Source organism: Rhinopithecus bieti, unplaced genomic scaffold (assembly GCF_001698545.2).
Source record: "Rhinopithecus bieti isolate Rb0 unplaced genomic scaffold, ASM169854v2 scaffold_10264, whole genome shotgun sequence".
NCBI classification, from domain to species: domain Eukaryota; kingdom Metazoa; phylum Chordata; class Mammalia; order Primates; family Cercopithecidae; genus Rhinopithecus; species Rhinopithecus bieti.
The window spans coordinates 72,376-90,881 of record NW_016806418.1 but is presented as its reverse complement, the minus strand read 5'-3'; the positions used below and the strand labels follow the sequence as shown (position 1 = coordinate 90,881).

Genomic DNA, 18,506 nt, shown 5'->3' with positions numbered 1-18,506 from the left:
CCCTCCGCGCCGCCTCTGCCGCGATGCCCCCCCCTGCGCCCGGGGCCCGGCTCCGGCTTCTCGCCGCCGCCGCCCTGGCCGGCTTGGCCGTCATCAGCCGAGGTACCGCAGCGCCGGGAGCGGGGGGCTCGGCCGGGACGCCAGGGTCTTGGGTGGGTTATCGGGGGATCAGGGGTGGGGGTCGAGGGCTGCATCCCTGGGCCGGCGGGGAAGGCCCCGGGACGCCGAGGTCTGGGCCCGGGGCGGGGTCTGCATCCCCTGGCTGGGCAGGGGACCTCGGACGTGGGGGTCCGCGCCCCGGGGCAGGGGTCGGCGTCCCGGGGCAGGAGGCGGGCCTAGGGGTGGAGGTCTGCTTCCCGCAGCAGGCAAGAGGGTGGCAGACACCTAGCCTGGCCTGGGGGCCGGAGTCTGCGGCTCCTGATGAGGAGGGGGCAGACACTGGAGTCGGGGTCCCCGCGGCGGATCTGTGAACTGAGTTGGGGTGGGGGGCAGGGGATAATGCCCTTTCGGGGGTCTTCATCTGTACGTGGAGAGGGTCCCTGAAGAGGTAGGTCCTTGCCGGGGGCTGGGGTAGGCATCTCGGGACAGAGGTCAGGGGATGGATGTCTTCCCAGGGTCAGTAAGAGGAGGGGACAAGGGTGTCCAGAGACCTACGTCCCAGGGTCAGGAAAAGAGGGGAAGGGCCTGAAATCCCCCAGCAGGGTCATCTAGGTTGAGAGAGTGTTGGTACTTGAGGGGTTGCAGTTATGTGGGGGAGAGGGGAGCTGGAGATACAGGAAGTTGGGGTGCTGGGCTGGGGTCTTGGATTCCAAAGCTCTGATTGAATGTCTGGGTTCCTGGGGCTAAACAGTGGAAGAGCGATGGACGGACGGATAAAGGACAGAGGGAAGGAAAGGGTTAATGCAGGGTCGAACCCTGGCCCTCCCAGTTGGGGAGAGGGCCTGGGTCAGGTTTCTGCCCTGAGGTTAGGTACCTGGACCTTGAGTCTCCCCAGTAGGGCCTGGCAGGCAGGGAGCGGTCAAGGAGATTCCTAGATCCCCCCTAAGAAAAGGGAGGAGAGTGCAAGGAGGCAGGAGGCAGGTGGGCACTCAGTGGGGCAGGGAGCTGGGTTAATTCAGACCTTCTGGAGGATTCCCCCAGGCCCTCCCCTGAACAGAGTCCCAGGGACAACCAAGAGCCCCGACAGAGTCCCCAAGAGTCTCAGGGAGGCCGCCCACATAGACCGAGTCTCGCACAGAAACCCCGTCACAGCGTCCCACATGAAGCAGCACCTGCAGACACCAGTCACACAAACACAGCCCTATCCACACAGGACACGGGGACCCAGTGGGCCAGAGCCTCAGTCCCTTGCTGGTCCTCCCCCAGCCACCTGACCAGTCTGAATTGCCCTTTGACTTTCTGACCACCTGTCTCTGTCTCTGTCATGCATCTCTTTAGGTCTTTGTGTCTCTGCCATTTCTGGAGGTTCCCATCCCTTCCCATCTCTGTTATCCGCTGCTGACTTTCCACCTGCCTCTGTCTCTGGGTCATTGTCGCTCCATCCCTGCTGCTGACAGCACAGTTCCACATCTGTCTCTCTCTGCTTTTCAGACTGTTGCCCGTTGCCTGATTCAGTCTCTCGATTCTTGCCTGCTCCCTCACTTGTGCCTCAATCCTCATTCACTTGTCTCATTTCCTTCTGTCATTCATTTCCTTCCTGTTCTGACTTTTCTTTCTTTCCCTTCCTTCCTTCCTTCCTTCCTTCCTTCCTTCCTTCCTTCCTTCCTTCCTTCCTTTCTTTTTCTTTTTCTTTCTTTCTTTCTTTCTTTCTTTCTTTCTTTCTTTCTTTCTTTCTTTCTTTCTTTCTTTCTTTCCTTCTGTCTTTCTTTCTTTCTGTCTTTCTTCCTCTCTCCCTTCCTTCCTTCCTTCCTTCCTTCTCTCATTCTTTCTTTTTCTTTTTCTTTTTTTTTTTTTGAGACAGGGTCTCACTTTCTCACCTAGGCTGGCGTACAGTGGTGCAAGCATACACAGCTCACTGCAGCCTCAATTTCCTGGCCTCAAGCGATCCTGTTACCTCAGCCTCTGGAGTAGCTGGGACCACAGATGCATGCCACCACACCTGGCTAATTTATTATTATTATTATTATTATTATTATTATTATTTGTAGAGATGGGATTCTCACCATGTTGCCCAGACTAGTTTCAAATTCCTGGCCTCAAGTGATCCTCCCACCTGGGCCTCTCAAAGTGCTGGGATTATAGGCATGAGCCACTGCACCAGCCACCTCTTCTTTCTTTCTCTCCTTGCCCTTAGGTCTTCTTCCTCCTCTTCTTTCCCCCCTCCTTGTACCCTTTGTGACCTTTCCCCTACTTTCCTGTTTCTTCTCTCTCTCCCTCCCCTTCTCTCTCTCACTCTAACTTCCCACTTTTCACATTCACTATTTTTTTTTTTTTTTTTTTTTGAGACGGAGTTTTGCTGTTGTCGCCCAGGCTGGAGTATAGTGGCATAATCTTGGCTCACTGCAACCTCTGCCTCCCAAGTTCAAGTGATTCTCCTCCCTCAGCCTGTCAAGTAACTGGGACTACAGGTGTGTGCCACCACGCTGGGCTAATTTTTGTACTTTTAGTAGATACAGGGTTTCACCATGTTGGCCAGGCTGGTTTCAAACTCCTGACCTCAGGTGATCCGCCTGCCTCTGCCTCCCAAAGTGCTGGGATTACAGGCATGAGTCACTGTCTGGCCCCTACATTCATTCTTAAAGTCCCCATAAATCATTATGGGGCTAGACTGGGGCAGGAAGCTGTGGCAGAGCCAGGAGGTGGCCTGTGACCCTGGTCAAGTCTTTTCCCACCTCTGGTCTTAGGTTCCCCATTTGAGAACTGGGGACAAGAGGGGATGGAGTGGGGTTGAGACAGAACGAGATGCCAGAAGACACCCCCACCCACCCATGGACAGTCTGAGCTGTCTGGGAAAAAAGCTCATGGTAAGATATGCAAACTAGCATCTTCTCTCTTCTTTTATTCATGATCTTGTCCAAGTTGCAAGAGTAATGCACTACAAAACAGTACACCTCTGATAAGGGCAAACCCCACTGTGCTCCTGCCCCGCCACCACTTTCACAACCTCTATCTTGAGAGAACCGGTCTGTGGCTGGAACACATCCTTCCATAGCTTTCTCTCACTTCTGAGACTCAGACCCGACACACAGCGGTCAACATAAGTGATGGATTGGTTGATTTGTTGATTTTTTCCCCCCAAAATAGAAACAAGCCCATTTCTCTGCAATCGGCCTTCTCCCACTTAACCATACCTCCCTTGCATCCAAAAATATTCATCCATCTTCAATTTTTTTCTAACTCTTTTATGCCAACACACACACATCCCCTTACATATACACAGTTATTTACAAAAGCAGCTACATTGTGGTATTTTAAAACAGTTCAACAAAATCAAATGGCAGCTTCTGCAGCAGCAAATGAGGTGGGTGGTTCCCTTGCTTCTGGGGCAGCTGGCAGAGTGATGATGGTCAGGAGGGGGCAGGAGCCCTAGATTTGAGTCCCAGCCCTGCCCCTGACAGCTAGCTAGCTCTCCCCAGGACCTCCGAGCTCCGGGTTCATCTTATGGGCTGTGCTTGGTTGGTTTATATAGCAGAGCCGCTATTCTAGACACTGGATATATACATATGGTGGTGAGTGAACCAGGCAGTCACTGGCCTCACGGAGCTTAGATCGTAGTGGGATGGAGAGAGATCAGTGGGATGGAGAGAGATCAAAGGCCAAACTCAAAACCTAAAAACAAACAAATAAAAGGTAATTTCAGAGAGTGATGAGTCATGTAAAGAAGATAAAAGTGACTTGGCCTTTGAAGCTCAGGCGGTTGAGGAAGCCATCTCTGAGCAGGGGAGAGTGGAGTTAAGACCTGAAGGAATAGGGAAGTCAACCTTTCAAAGTTGACAGCAGAGGCCAAGACCTTGAGGTGGGAACAACAGAAAGGAAAGTCCACGCTGGGCGCAGTGGCTCACACCTGTAATCCCAGCACTTCAGGAGGCCAAGGCAGGTGAATCACCTGAGCTCCAGAGTTCAAGACTAGCCTGAGCAACATGGGGAAACCCCATCTCAAAAAAAAAAAAAAAAAAAAAAAGCCAGGCGTGGTGGCACGGGCCTGTAGTCCCAGCTACTCAGGAGGCTGAGGCAGGAGAATCACTTGAGGCTGGGAGGTGGAGGTTGCCGTGAGCCGAGATGGTGCCACTGCACTCCAGCCTGGGTAAGAGAGCGGTACCCTGTCTCAAAAAAACAAAAGAGAAAGGAAAGGTGTGTTTAGTTTCAGGATTCTCGGCACAGTGTCTGGACTCCTGGACTCTCCTGGCATCAGTGATGCTAATGCCTTAAGATTTCTTCTTGTTTTTTTGTTTTTGTTTTTTTGTTTTTTTTGAGATGGAGTCTCGCTCTGTCACCCAGCCTGGAGTGCAGTGGCACGATCTCGGCTCACTGGAACCTCTGCATCCTGGGTTCAAGCAATTCTCCTGCCTCAGCCTCCCGAGTAGCTGGGACTACAGGTGCTTGCCACCATGCCCGGCTAATTTTTGTATTTTTAGTATTTTATTTTCACCATATTGGTCAGGCTAGTCTCGAACTCCTGACCTCAGGCAATCCATCCTCCTTGGCCTCCCAAAGTGCTTGCATTACAGGCGTGAGCCACCATGCCCAGCCAACCCTCAGACCTCTGAGGTCAGCAAAGGGAGGAGGAGTCTTCTGGGGGCTCCTGGGTGCCAGACATACCAGGCCCAGCCCCCTCTCACAGCCTTTCTCAGCCAGAACTGCACCTCCTCCTCCCTGCCCCAGTCTCATGCCCTCCCCCCGCCACTCCCTACGTCCCAGGTTTCCCACCTGTGTCTTCTGAGACTGTGGAATCAGTGTGTCACCCTCCCGACCCCTGCCAACCATTGCAGGGTCTTAGCTTTGCCTAAGTTCCTTGGCAGGGCAGCAGAAGATTCTCATCCCCAACCCAAGTCACTCAGCTTGTTAGGGATCTCTTTCTCTCTTAAGAAAAGTCACCTGCCTACCACCTTCATTCCAAGGTTTATCAAACAGGTATGAGGCCTGTGAGTCTGGACTGTAAATCTCATGAGGGCAGGGACCAAGTGAGCCCTCTGATCACCGCCAGACACTTCCCTTGCCACAGGCCGGTGCCTGCCACATAATCACCCTAACAGCCACCTCACAGACGGCTGTTTGCAAGCACTTAACTGGCAGGCACTGCACTAGAACCTTTACTTGGATTACCTCTTGTAATCCTCCCCACAACCCAATGAGGAAGGCATGATTATCATTTCCATTTCAGATGGGGAAACTGAGTCCCAGAGAGGTGAAGTAACTTGTGTGGCTCAGTGACAGAGCTGGGACTTGAACCCAGCTGCCTGACAGCCACACTGCGTTCCCTGGGCCCCCTGGTTATGCAGGGTTGGTTTTATCAGTAGATGCTTACCAGGGTGTCTGCCTGGGAGTCAATGACTCAGAGCAATTGACAGCCCAGATACAGCCCTGCCTTCCAGGCTCCCCTGAGTGGAGCAACTAGGGAGACCTTTGCCAAGCCAGGGATAGCAATAGATGATTCCTAAAAAAGAAGGTGCTGTTAGGAACCGCTAGCATGTATTGGGTTCTTTCCGAATGCCAACAGCTGAGCTAAACACTTCTGCTTGCGTATTCTCACGGAATCCCTCACAGAAACCCTCGCGGGGAAGAACTACTATTTTTCACCTTGTACAGTTGGAGAAACCGAAGCTCACACTGGCCAGGAGTTTGGATCATCCAGCTAGGAAGTGGTGGGATAGACATTTGACCTTCCAACTCAAGCTCCTCAGGGATTTATTATCTGGTCTCTTGAGGACCATCCATGCCCTTTCCACAAACACTTCCCAGTTCTGAGGTTGACCCGACCCTGGGGGAACACAGCTAAGATTCAAGCCCCTCACAAAGCTCCTCATCTCTGTCTCAGCTAAGTCAAACAGTGCCCAGAAGAAGGTGTGGGGGCTCTGCCTTGAACAGTCAGAAAGGTCCTCCTGGGGCAAGGGACATTTGCACTGGGGTCCTGAAGAATGAGGAGGAGTTCAAGAGTTGAAGAGTGTCGCAGGCATCCATTTATATTCATCCATTCAACAAATGTTTCCCAAGGCCTCTGGTGGGCCAGGCCCAGTGCTGGAAGATGCTGGGGACACAGACTTGAGTCAGAACCAAGTTTTACCCCCAAGAAACTTTTAGTCTGATAGGGAGGCCAGACACAGACGATCATCAGAGTGCAATGGACAATCCCCAGAGACCAAATAGTAAAGTCCTGAGGCACCCGGAGTCCTGCCTTCCCTGCAGGGTCCACTTACCACCCCAGTGACCAGATAATAAAGCCCTGGCCAGGCACTCTGGCTCATACCTGTAATACCAACATTTTGAGAGGCTGAGGTGGGAGGATGGCTTGAGCCCAGGAGTTCAAAACCAGCCTGGGCAACATGGCAAGACCTTATCTCTTTAAAAAGAAAAGAAAAAAAAGTAGCCAGGTGTGGTGGTGCACGCCTGTAGTCCCAGCTGCTCGGGAAGCTGAGGTGGGAGGATTGCTTATACTGGGAAGGTTGAGGCTGTGGTGAGCCATGATCATACCACTGCACTCCAGTCTGGACAACAGAGCGAGACTCTGTCTCAAAATAAAAATAGAAATAAAAGATAAAGCCCCAAGAAGCCTGGACTGGTGTGTGGGCTCAACTCATGGGAGCAGCACCTGCTTCAATCAGTGGCTGAGTTCAGGAGCCCTGGAGCCCCTGAACCTTAGGGTAGGCACCTTGGACAGCTCCCTCTTCCCCTTCTTGGTTCCTGCAGGACAATGACTCTCAACAGGGAAGTGGGGGTGTGATTTAGTCTCTTATGGGGCATCTGGCAATGTCTGGAGGCATTTTTTGGTGGGGTAGGGGGAGCTATTGGCATCAAATGGATCCAGATCAGAAGCGAGATGCTGCTGACCTCCTATGTTGCACAGGACAGTCTGGCCCCAAATGTCAGCCATGCTGAGGCTGAGGAACCCTGGCCCAGAAGGTGGGTCAGCAGCAGCATGGCAAATCCTGTTTGTGTCTGGGGGATAGGGCAGGGTACGAGTCTGTCTGTCTTCACCAGCCTGGGAAGGGATCTTGGTGCGTACATGTGACTCTTTGGCCGCACTGAATGTGGCACTACCCGTTGTTCGGTCCAGGTTTTTGTTGGTGACTTTGCAATTTTCCCTGTGTGTGCATGTGTGTGTGTGTGCGTCCAGCCGTGTGTGATCTGATCACAGGGGACAACATGACCTGATTCTTGGCCCAGTGTGGCCCCTTTGTGCTTGAGGGGATGTCACAGTGTCGTCGTCTTGTTACACGGGGCGTAGCTTCGTGTGCGTCTGACTCAGGGCCTTCCAAAGTGCAAAGTGGGAGGGGAATCGTGGTGCTCGTGCCAGTGGTGTCTGTGTACCCAGTTAGGTTAGTAAGCGTGTGTGTGTGTGTGTGGTATGTAGGGATGGAATTGTGTGTGAACTTTGCAGCCATGCGTGGGGCTGTTGATGTCGATAGAACCATGTGGGAACTATTGTATATGATGGGGTGACTCAGGGTGCAGCAGTTGCTTGGCCTGGGACCGACCCTTTTGACTGAATGTGACAATATGAGCGCTCCTGGGACAGATCCTCCTTTCTAGCTGACCTGTTGCTGGGTGCCTGTGTGGAGCTGGGCATGTCAGCGTCACTGTATATATGCACCTGTCCCTCTGAGTGGGTCCACAGCCATGCATGTGACTGAGAGAGTGGGACTGTCTCCTGTGTGTGTATGCGTGTGACTGTATGTGTTTGTGTGTGTGGGTATGGGTGTAGCTGAAGCTGTTTTGTGTCTGTATGACTGTGTGTGTACCTGTCTGGGTAAGGACATAGCAAGTGTGGGGACTCTTTCTAGGCCTAGAGAGGTCTCCGTGCCTTGTCCAAGCCTCTGTGTGTACGTGTGTGTGTGTGTGTGTGTGTGTGTGTGTGCATGCGCGCGTGCGTCCATCATCCATCCCCGAGCAGTCTCCTGTTGTTCCCAGGGCTGTATGTAGCAGTGTTCACTGTGTTTAGCTCAGGGAGGGTGAGCCCCCTCTCACCATTCTCTTCAAATCCCAGCAGTGACTCTGGCATGAGGGAGCCCAGGGTGACGGGCTGCAGGGCCCAGCCCCAAGCCCCAGAGCCTGGCCAGCCCACTGCACCTGGCTCTGTCCTGGCCCCATCCTGTAGGGCTGCTGATGGAGAGGGCCCCCGGGAGTCCTTGGGGCAGCACGGGCCATTAATTCATTAGATTAATTAGCTCTTCGCCTGGGCTGGGGGCAGGGCAGCCCCGCGCAGGCCCCTCCCGCTCCAGGAGTCCAAGGTCATCCAGCCGGCCTTCCTCCCTCTCTGCCTGGTGCCAGCTCCACCGCCTCCGCATGCCCAGCCCCCACTCCCTGGCCCTGGTCCAGCCCGCAGGCCACGGTCTACAGAGAGATGACTGCGTGGGGGTGATGGGGCCTGCCTGCTGTGCTGAAGTGTGCGAGTGGGCATGGGCTCACACCTGCAAGCATGCCCTGACAAGCTTGGGCACACAGTGTGCCTGTGTAGATGTGTGTGTCTGCGAAGGTTCGTGTGTGTGAGGGTGTATTTGTGCATCTGTGACGGATGTGTGTCTGAGCATGTACACATGTGGATCTCTGTGTGTACATGATAATTTGTGTGTCTGCATGGTCTGTGTACCATAATGTGTTTGAGTTATCGTACATGCATCTGGTTTTATGCGTATGTTCTTGGTGCATTTCCTGGAGTTAATGTATGTTGTCATCTGTGTTACTTGTTGGGCCTGTGGTGAAGATAATTTGTGTGATTCATGTATATATGTGTGTTTCGGGGTGTATGCATACTACCTATAACGCTTATCTGTGTGTGGGTACATGTGTGTTCTTGTACGCTGTACCTGTGAATGTTTTGTGTGCCCCCTATACTGTGTTTTGGTATGTATGTGGTGTATACATGTATCTGTGCTGTGGTATTCTGTGTACTAAGTATCTGGTGTGTTGATGTGCCTGTGTACATATGTCGTGGGTTATAGACGGGTGGTGTGGAATGTGTGTACACATCCTGCAATATGTATATGCAATCTATATAATTGTTGGGTTTTTTTTTTTGATGACTGAGTTTCACTCGTTGGTGAGACTGTAAAGTGGCATGGGCGGTGGATGTTGGCTCAACTGCAACCCTCTGCGTCCCAGTTCAAGTGATACTCCCTGGCCTCAGCCCTCCCGAAGTAGCGGGAATTACAGGCGCCGCCACCATACCTGGGCTAAGTTTTTTGTATTTTAGTAGAGCTGGGGGGCTTCACCATGTTGACCAGGCCTGGTCTCGAACTCCCCCCTGGTCTCAGGTGATACTCCCGCCTCAGCCTCCAATTGCTTAGATTACAGGTTGGAGCCACCTCGCCCAGCCCGTAATCTATGTAATTGGTTTTAATCTGCTCAATATTGGTGGTATGGTGTCACTGTACTCTATATCTGTGAATGTATGTGTTCTGTGTACACAGGTATCTGTGTCTGTGTATATGTGTCTGTGTGTCTTATGTGTACAAGTGTCTGCATGTATGTGTTTGTACACGTGTTTCTGTATATATATGTGTGTCTGTGTACACATGCATCTGTGTGTATCTGTATATGTGTGTTTGTGTACTGCGATTGTCTCTGAATCTCTGGAGGTGTGTAGGTTTGTGTGTCCATGGGCGCCTACCCATCTGAGTCTGTGAGTCCGTGTGGCCTCATGGGAAGACACATGTTGCATGTGGCTGCTCTGATTGTGTCTGCTGTGTGTGTATCTCTGAAAACATCAGTGCATGTGTGTGGCAGCGCGTGCAGGAGATGTCTTTGTCCACAAGGACGTGCGTGTGCACATGTGTGCAGGTGCTGCCATGCCCAGGCCCTGCCTGAGCTGCCAAGGCTGAGCCACCCCCACCTTCCACAGGGCTGCTCTCCCAGAGCCTGGAGTTCAACTCTCCTGCCGACAACTACACGGTGTGTGAAGGTGACAACGCCACCCTCAGGTACCTCCCTCGGTGGGTGGGGACTCAGATCTCATGGAGCCATGCAGTCCTGCCCGTTCACCTTTGGACCTTCATCTTCCTGGCTGGGGATCCTGGTTACAGGAACAGCCTGGGATGGGAAGACTTGGGCTCCACGTTCCCCCTCAGCCCCCTATGAGCTGGCTCCCCCTTGGCTTCAGTGTCCCCATCTGTCAACGGGGCGGAGAGACGGTGAACTACCACTGGGTTATTGTGAGGATTCAGGACGCACACACCATGCTTAGAGAGCGTGACATACTATGACTGCTTAAAACATGACAGCCCGGGTCACTGTTTCCCCAAGTCGTCACCTCTCCTCACCTCTCCTCTGGTCTCTGTTCCCTCTCTCCACGTCTCTTTCTCTCTCTCTCTCTCTGGGTCTCTGTCCCACTCTGTCTCTGGGTCTCTGTCCCCCTCTGTCTCTGGGTCTCTGTCCCTCTCTCTCTGGTTTCTCTGTGTGTGTGTGTGTCTCTGTCCCCCTCTCTCTGGATCTCTGTCCCCCTCTCTCTGGATCTCTGTCTCCCTCTCTCTGGGTCTCTGCCTCTCTCTCTGTGTGTGTCTCTGTCCCCTCTCTCTGGGTCTCTGTCCCCCTCTCTGGTCTCTGTCCCCTCTCTCTGGGTCTCTGTCCCCTTCTCTGGTCTCTGTCCCCCTCTCTCTGGGTCTCTGTCCCCCTCTTTGGTCTCTGTCCCCCTCTCTCTGGGTCTCTGTAGGTCTCTCTCTGTCTTTCTCTCTCTCTGGGTCTCTGTCTCCCTCTGTCTCTGGGGCTGTCTCTCTTGCTGGATCTCTGTCCCTCTCTGTCTCTGGGTCTCTGTCCCTCTCTCTGGGTCTCTGTCCCTCTCTCTCGGTCTCTTTCTTCTTCCTTCTGCATCTCTATTCCTCTCTCCCAGATTCTCTGTTCTCCCTCTTTGTATCTCTGACACACACGATCATTCAATGACCATGAGCTATTGTTCCGTTCTGCACTTGGGCTCACAGCTTTCCCTCCCTGAGGCTCAGCTTATCCCCAGCTGTACGGTGGGCACAGCAGCATCCGCCTCACAGGGCTGTGGTGGGACCTGGAGATGCGGTGGCCTCCCTCTCCCATCCACCCCCTCGGTGGGGGAAGGCTCAGGCTGGGTGGGTGGAGAAAAACCTTCCCACTCTCCTGCTCCCTGCAGCTGCTTCATCGACGAGCATGTGACCCGCGTGGCCTGGCTGAACCGCTCCAACATCCTGTACGCCGGCAATGACCGCTGGACCAGCGACCCGCGGGTGCGGCTGCTCATAAACACCCCCGAGGAGTTCTCCATCCTCATCACCGAAGTGGGGCTCGGCGACGAGGGCCTCTACACCTGCTCCTTCCAGACCCGCCACCAGCCGTACACCACTCAGGTCTACCTCATTGTCCATGGTGAGCCCTCAGCCGGGGCCTGGCTGGGTGGACGGGTAGAGAGCATTGGGGAGACGAGGCATGATGACAGATACCACGTTCCCCAACCCCAGGGATACATAGAGAGAACGACGGACAGAGCCTTGCCCTTGGGGATTTCAGCCCAGCAGAAGGGGCCAGTCACACAGACGATGACACATCAGCACGATCGCTTCTAGGGCAGGAGGGCTACAGGGATGAGGGGTGCTTGGGGGAAGACCACGTTCATTTGCTCAGCCCCATTCCTGGAGTGCCTGCTCTGTGCAAGCACTGATCTAGGCACTGGGGCTACAGAACAAGGCAGGCTGTCCCCACACCTTGGGAGCTGATTTTCTAAGGAGAGGCTCAGAGAGGACTTCCCAGACATGACGTCTGAGCTGACGCCTTTGGCTGGGCACAGGGCTAAGACCAGAAAAGAAACAGTGTGTTCAGGGCCAGGCGAGAAAATGAACCAAGTGTGCAGAGGGAAGTCCCAAGAGGCTGGAAGTGTCAGATCCAGAGCAGGAAAGATGGGTCTGGAGAGCTCCACAGTAAGGCAGGAGGCAGAGGGAGAGATGCGGAGAGCCGTCAGGAGCCTGCCTCCTGAGCCATCCGAAATGGTGGAGAGCAGGGAACACCTGGGGAGATGGGAACTGGAGACAGAGAGAACCCAGCGGGATCCTGGCAAGCTCCAACTCTGGAGCCAGACTGCCTGGGTTCCAACCTCAGTGCCACCGTCCACCAGCCCAGGGACCCTGAGCAGGAGGAGAGGCCTGGGACTCCTCCTTTGCAAAATGGGGATGGTGCTGGCATAAATCCCAGACATCGTCAATCGGAAGAGCTACTTTTATTTTATGGCCTGCTAGAAAAGAAAAAAGAAAACAAAACACTGCCAGTGATACCCTGGCATCCTATCTCGAGGGCCATCTTGCTTGGAGAAATGTTCAAATGGGAGGGGGGGCAGAAAGCACAGATATGTCTTAGAATTGATGAAATACAGTAACATCCACCCCAGAGGCTGGTAGTGAGCATCTGATCAGTGGATTTTGGTAAAGCACTTAGAATAGAATCTGTTACACAGAAAGTCCCATGTGGGTATTTGTTAAATAAATTAATTTAAAATAATAATAAATACAAATAGAGAAAGGGAGAGGAATTCAGACCCCAAGATGGAGAAACCAAGTTAGGATGAAGGTGGAGAGAGAATAGAGACAAGAACAAGAAGATGCCAGGCCCAGACAGAGGGTCCAGAGAAAAGGACAGAGACTCCTGGGTCTGAGGGAGGAGGGGCTGGGGAACTGGACTCTTGGGTCTGAAGGAAGAGGAAATGGGGGTCTGAACTCCTGGGCCTGAGGGAGGAGGGGCTTCGGACTCCTGGGCCTGAGGGAGGAGGGCCTGGGGGCCTGGACTCCTGGGTCTGAAGGAGAAAGGGCTAGGGGCCTGGATTCCTGGGCATCCATATTCAGCCTCTCCCCCTGCCCACAGTCCCTGCCCGCATTGTGAACATCTCGTCGCCTGTGACGGTGAATGAGGGGGGCAATGTGAACCTGCTTTGCCTGGCCGTGGGACGGCCAGAGCCCACGGTCACCTGGAGACAGCTCCGAGGTGAGGACCCCATGCCAGGTCAAAAGCCCCGTCCCCCACTGCGCAGTCTGGGCCCCTCCTTTCCCCATATCCCTAGCTAGTTTCCCGAGTCCCCTTCTCTCTGGCCCCTTGGCTTCCCCTCCCACCCTGCTTCCAGTTATTTCATCCGCAGACCCCAGACCGAAGAGCTTCACCACTGGCTTTCCACCTGCCATCCTAGGCCTGGGTCACTGCTTCTGCGTCACTTGCCAAACCCCAGCCTGCTCCACTTCCCCAACCCCAATGTCCCCGACGTCTCCCCACGCGTTCACAGCATTCTCCTGGGCTAAGATCCCCTGCTGCTAGATGCCCTAAGCCAGGCTGCACCAGCGGTCCTGCGTACATCTCTGCCTTTCTTCTGCTGGACACTTTAGCCCAGCGGGCCTCATGGTGTGGACCCCAGACCTGAAGCATCAGCATCCCTTGGGAACTTGCCAGGAATGCACTTTCCCAGGCTCCATCCAAGACCTGCTGAATCCAAAGCTCCCTCCCCCTCCACAAGCCCCAAGAACCAGTGCTCAAGGCTACCCACAAACAGCGCCAGGGTGCCCGTATATGACAGTCCAGGTCCGAGACATCACCCGCCAGCCCTTTTATGTGGATCTCCACCACCAGATCCCAGATCCCTGGATCTTCATTCTCAGGGTCTTTGAAGACTCATGGTACCAATCACTAGATCCCATGACCATTCTGAATCCCTGGACCTTACCCCACTGGGTCATCTGAGCCCCATGATCCTGGTCTTGAGATCTGGGATCTCTGGGTGCCCTAAGTCCCAAAGGGTCTTCTGAGACTGCTGCTGTGTTATGAGACCCCCATATACTTGGATTGCTGATCCCAATCACCAGATCCTGATTCCCTAGACCCCATGAACCAGATCCCAGAATGAGGGACTGTGCCCCACTGGCTCTGTATTTGCTAGATCCTTCTGAGACCTAACATCCTGGGATCCCCCTCCCCATTGGGGTCCTCCCCACGTAGCCCCATGATCCGAGTCAGATTCCTGGAGGGATCTCCCGAACCCTTAGATTCTCTAACCCACCCCATTGGGCTCCAGGAACTGAGTCCCAGACCCTCGCTCCTTCCCCAACCCCGAGCTGGAGAGATCCCAGGCCCCCTGGCCCCGCAGCCCCTCCCCACAGCCCCCCCCCATTGACCCGGGCACTCCAGGCCTTGCCGTGCCCGCCCCGCTGATGTGTGTCCGTGTTGTGCCCGTGTTGTCCCGTGTTAAGTGTTTGTGTCCGGCCCCGCCCCCTCCTCCTCCTTCCCCCCACAGATGGCTTCACCTCGGAGGGAGAGATCCTGGAGATCTCTGACATCCAGCGGGGCCAGGCCGGGGAGTATGAGTGCGTGACTCACAACGGGGTTAACTCGGCGCCCGACAGCCGCCGCGTGCTGGTCACAGTCAACTGTGAGCCCCCCTGGGACTGGGCACGAAAGGGTGGCGGACCCCGAGTCCCTGGGGAGGAAGGGTCTGAGGGAGGAGGAAGCGGGGGCGAGACTTCCGGGCCTGAGGGAGGCGGGGGCTGGGGGCGGGACCCCTTCCGTCCCCACACGGCTTGGAGAATTCGCTGACCCTCACCCCTCGCCAGATCCTCCGACCATCACGGACGTGACCAGCGCCCGCACCGCGCTGGGCCGAGCCGCCCTCCTGCGCTGCGAAGCCATGGCGGTGCCCCCCGCGGATTTCCAGTGGTACAAGGATGACAGACTGTGAGGACAGCACTGAGGGGGGCCGTGGGAGCGGGACGGGGAGGTCCTTGGTCCCTTGGATTGTGAGGCAGGGGGACGGAGCCGGGCGGGGGAAGGCAGCAGAGCTCTGGGTCCCGGAAATGGGGCGTCCAGCTTCTGGGTGATGGGATCTGTCCAGCCTTCGGAAACAAGCTTGGGCCCCAGGATGATGAATGCTGGAGCCCCGTCTCCCTGGACTTTTCAGGGAGCTGGCCAGGGGTCGGGGGTCAATGCTGAGGATCTCTCGGGCAAGGTTTAGGGGACCAGCAGAGGGAGTCCCTAACGACTAGGGGTGCACCACGGGGGAGTCCAGGGTCCGTGAGAGGCCAGGGTGCCTGGAGAAGGGCGGCGGCGGTGGGAGTGACCCGGGGTCCATGAGGTGCTAGAACCCGAGGGGATGGGTCAGTGGGGTAGGGGGCAGAATGCTGGGTCTCCGGGAACAGAGGAGCCTGAGAGTCGGGGGGCGGGCCTGGCTGGGCGCTGCGGCCGGGCCTCTGACCCAGATCCCTGGCAGGCTGAGCAGCGGCACGGCTGAGGGCCTGAAGGTGCAGACGGAGCGCACCCGCTCGATGCTTCTCTTTGCCAACGTGAGCGCCCGGCATTACGGCAACTACACGTGTCGCGCCGCCAACCGGCTGGGAGCGTCCAGCGCCTCCATGCGGCTCCTGCGTGCGTCTTCGCGCGGGGCGGGGCAGGGCGGGGCGGGGCGGGGCAGGTCGGCGGGGCAGGGGCGGGGCTAGGGAGGTGGAGACGCCGGGACCGCCCCTCAGGCTGGTCCTGAACTTGGGAGACGGACGCTAAGACTGAAAAGCAATGCGAATAAGAAACCGATCCACGCAATTAATATTCATTGAGCGCCAGCTAAGGGTTGGGCGTGGGGGACATAGCTGTGAACAAAAGAAACAAGGTTTGGGGATTCGCAGAGCTTATAGTCTGGTAGGAGTAGAAAAGCAATAAACAAGTGGACATGTAGATAAACAAGCAAACACATACAAACAAAAAATAATTTTGGAGGCCGGGCGCGGTGGCTCACGCGTGTAAATCCCAGCACTTTGGGAGGCTGAGGCGGGTGGATCACCTGAAGTCAGGAATTCGAGACCAGCCTGGCCAACGTGGTGAAACCCTGTCTCTACTAAAAAAAAAAAGAAAAATAATAATACAAAAATTAGCCAGGCGTAGTGATGGGCACCTGTAGTCCTAGCTATTCAGGATGCTGAGGCAAGAGGATTGCTTGAACCTGGGGGGCAGAGGTTACCGTGAGCCGAGATTGCGCCTGGGTGACAGCAAGACTCCGTCTCAAAAAAAAAAAAAAAAAAAAAAAAAAAAAAATCAGAAAAGCAGGCACACCCAACGAGAGATCCAGAAAGACCCCTAAAGAGGTGGGCTCAGAAGAGACAGGGCTCCTGGAGAGACACACATGGGGTCCCCGACTCTCAGCCCTCCCTCCATGACCTCTTCTCTTCCCCCAGGCCCAGGATCCCTGGAGAACTCAGCCCCGAGGCCCCCAGGGCCCCTGGCCCTCCTCTCCGCCCTGGGCTGGCTGTGGTGGAGAATGTAGGCGCAACCCAGTGGAGCTCGCCTCCCCCTGCAGGGGCCTCAGGCCAAGAGTGAGAGAAAAGGGGGAGCAAGAGCCATGGGTCTCGTGGGGGCAGAAGAGCTCTCGGCCACCAAGGAAGAAGAGAAGAGGAGACAGAGGAGGAGGCAGAGGAAGAAAGATCTTTAGAGAACCCATCACTGTGAGGGATAACGCAAAATTATGCATCTTTCTACAGCCATTCTCGCCACCCGTTCACGTTTCCGATTGTGACCCACTCCCACCACCCCATACCCCTCTCTCTTAGCTCAGGCTGTCAACTGGCTCGTGTGGGTGTGGGTGTGTGAGTGTGAGCCTGCATGCGTGTGTAGGTGTCTGTGTCTCTGTGTGTGTGGGTGGGTGGGCTGGGGAGGGGACTCAGCCGTCCTCCCACCCCAAAACCCCATGTCCACTGTCCCCAACCCTACTGCCTCTCACCTCTGACTGGAGGTAGGTATGAGGCTCTGCAGTGGAAGCTGTGAAGAGAGGCTTACCAGGCTCCCTGCTTGCCCAATATATGCACGCACACTGACTCTCCCCTTGTCGAAAGGGCAACTCCTGGCAGGTTGGGAGTGGGGAGGGGTGTCGCACTCACCTGTCAAGCTGTCATTCAGCCTTTGTGAGTAAGTGGGGGACCTCCATCTGGGCTCTGGGCTTCCCTGCCGTCAACCACCAGCTTCCTGTAGCCAGAGGCCCCATCGCTGGCTCAGTGGCCTGAGACCTTCCCACTTTTCCTGTCCCTCCCTACCTTGGATTTTCTGGCCCCCTCCTGGGCCAATCGGTGCTTCCATCCAACTGTCAGACTGGTGGCAGGAGTCACCTGTCTGTTTCAGTGCTTTGCCCTACCCCCGCCACCACTCCCCTTGGCCTTGATTTCCCCACCTGTGGCACCAGCCAGCTGCCCTTGGGGCCGTTGCAGCTGGCCCACAGGTGTAGGCTTGCTGGTCTATCACTTCCTGGCCTCTCCACCAACTGTACCTCCCAAAGGCTACCTGACCGCCCTCACACACACTCAGACACACCACACACACACACACACACACACACACACACACCAGCGACTGTGACCAGCAATAGCACCCTGGCTGCAGCTGTCCTGTAGCTGGTGACTCGCTGTATTTCCCCCTGGGTAGGCATCTGTTGTCAGGAAGGGACGCTGAGAGGCTGCAGCCTCAGCTCTGATTGCAGGAATACTCCACCCTGGTACACCACACCACACAAAGTGGGGGACAGAGAGGCATCACACAGACATCCTGAGCCCAGACAAAGATGACATGTCACCAATTCCGACTCCCAGGAGACCCTCTATATAAACACCCACCCCAAACCACACCACCCAGAGTCTGGTGGAGAAGAGGAGAGGGCAAGGCGCAGTGACTGTACCTCAGACGGGGGCATGGGCCCCATCCCACATTGTCTTCCATTCCCAGGGTCCAGGGGATGGGGTGGGACGGCGGAGGGATACTAGGGAGGGGGTGGGGGGCCCTGGGGGCCGTGTGTTCCAATTCATGGGGAGTGTTGAGACCACCACACCAATAAACGCCTTTTTCCAAAGTCTGCCTGCAGGTGTCAATGTCATTAAGGATTAGAGTTAATGAAGGGCAAAAGGTAGCAGTCAACTGGTGGTGCCTTTCCAGCATCATTCCTACCACCTGCTTTCTCATTGGTAGACTTGGAATGGACTCATTACAGAGGTGCCCTGTGATTGGCCTAAGCCGCTCAGCATAGCCCATTTCGTGATTGGCTTGGAGATGGGCACGTGACCTAGTAAGGCTAATGAGAACGCGAATGGATTCCCAAGAAGAGATGCTTTTCTGCTGGATATTGTGGCTCCGTGATGTGAGGTCTACATCTGTAGGGTTGCTTTTCTCCATCACATGGAGAGATCTTGGGTCTGTGGGGATAGCAGTGGTGGGGAGGGCTGCATATGGAGCCTGAGAATGATAGGAACACTGAAGTGCAGAGTGGAAACCTTAGAGAAACTGAGTCCATGATGATATCATTTGAGCAGCTAGATCAACACTTAACTGATGCCCATCTTCACTTGTATAAGCAATAAAGTCCCCTGTATATTTAAACCAATTTGCACTGGATTTTCTAT

At 55.0% G+C, this 18,506-nt stretch overlaps 1 protein-coding gene across 1 annotated transcript; it reads left to right on the top strand.

The window, feature by feature from the left end:
- The first annotated feature begins 15 nt into the window (after positions 1–15).
- Positions 16–17,959, top strand: IGLON5 (IgLON family member 5). Its single transcript, XM_017876459.1, has 8 exons — positions 16–102; positions 9,995–10,073; positions 11,249–11,481; positions 12,964–13,083; positions 14,378–14,512; positions 14,694–14,814; positions 15,347–15,501; positions 16,302–17,959. The coding sequence occupies exons 1-8, from the start codon at positions 24–26 to the stop codon at positions 16,388–16,390; spliced, it is 1,011 nt and encodes a 336-aa protein (XP_017731948.1). The 5' UTR covers positions 16–23; the 3' UTR covers positions 16,391–17,959.
- The last annotated feature ends 547 nt before the right edge of the window (positions 17,960–18,506 follow it).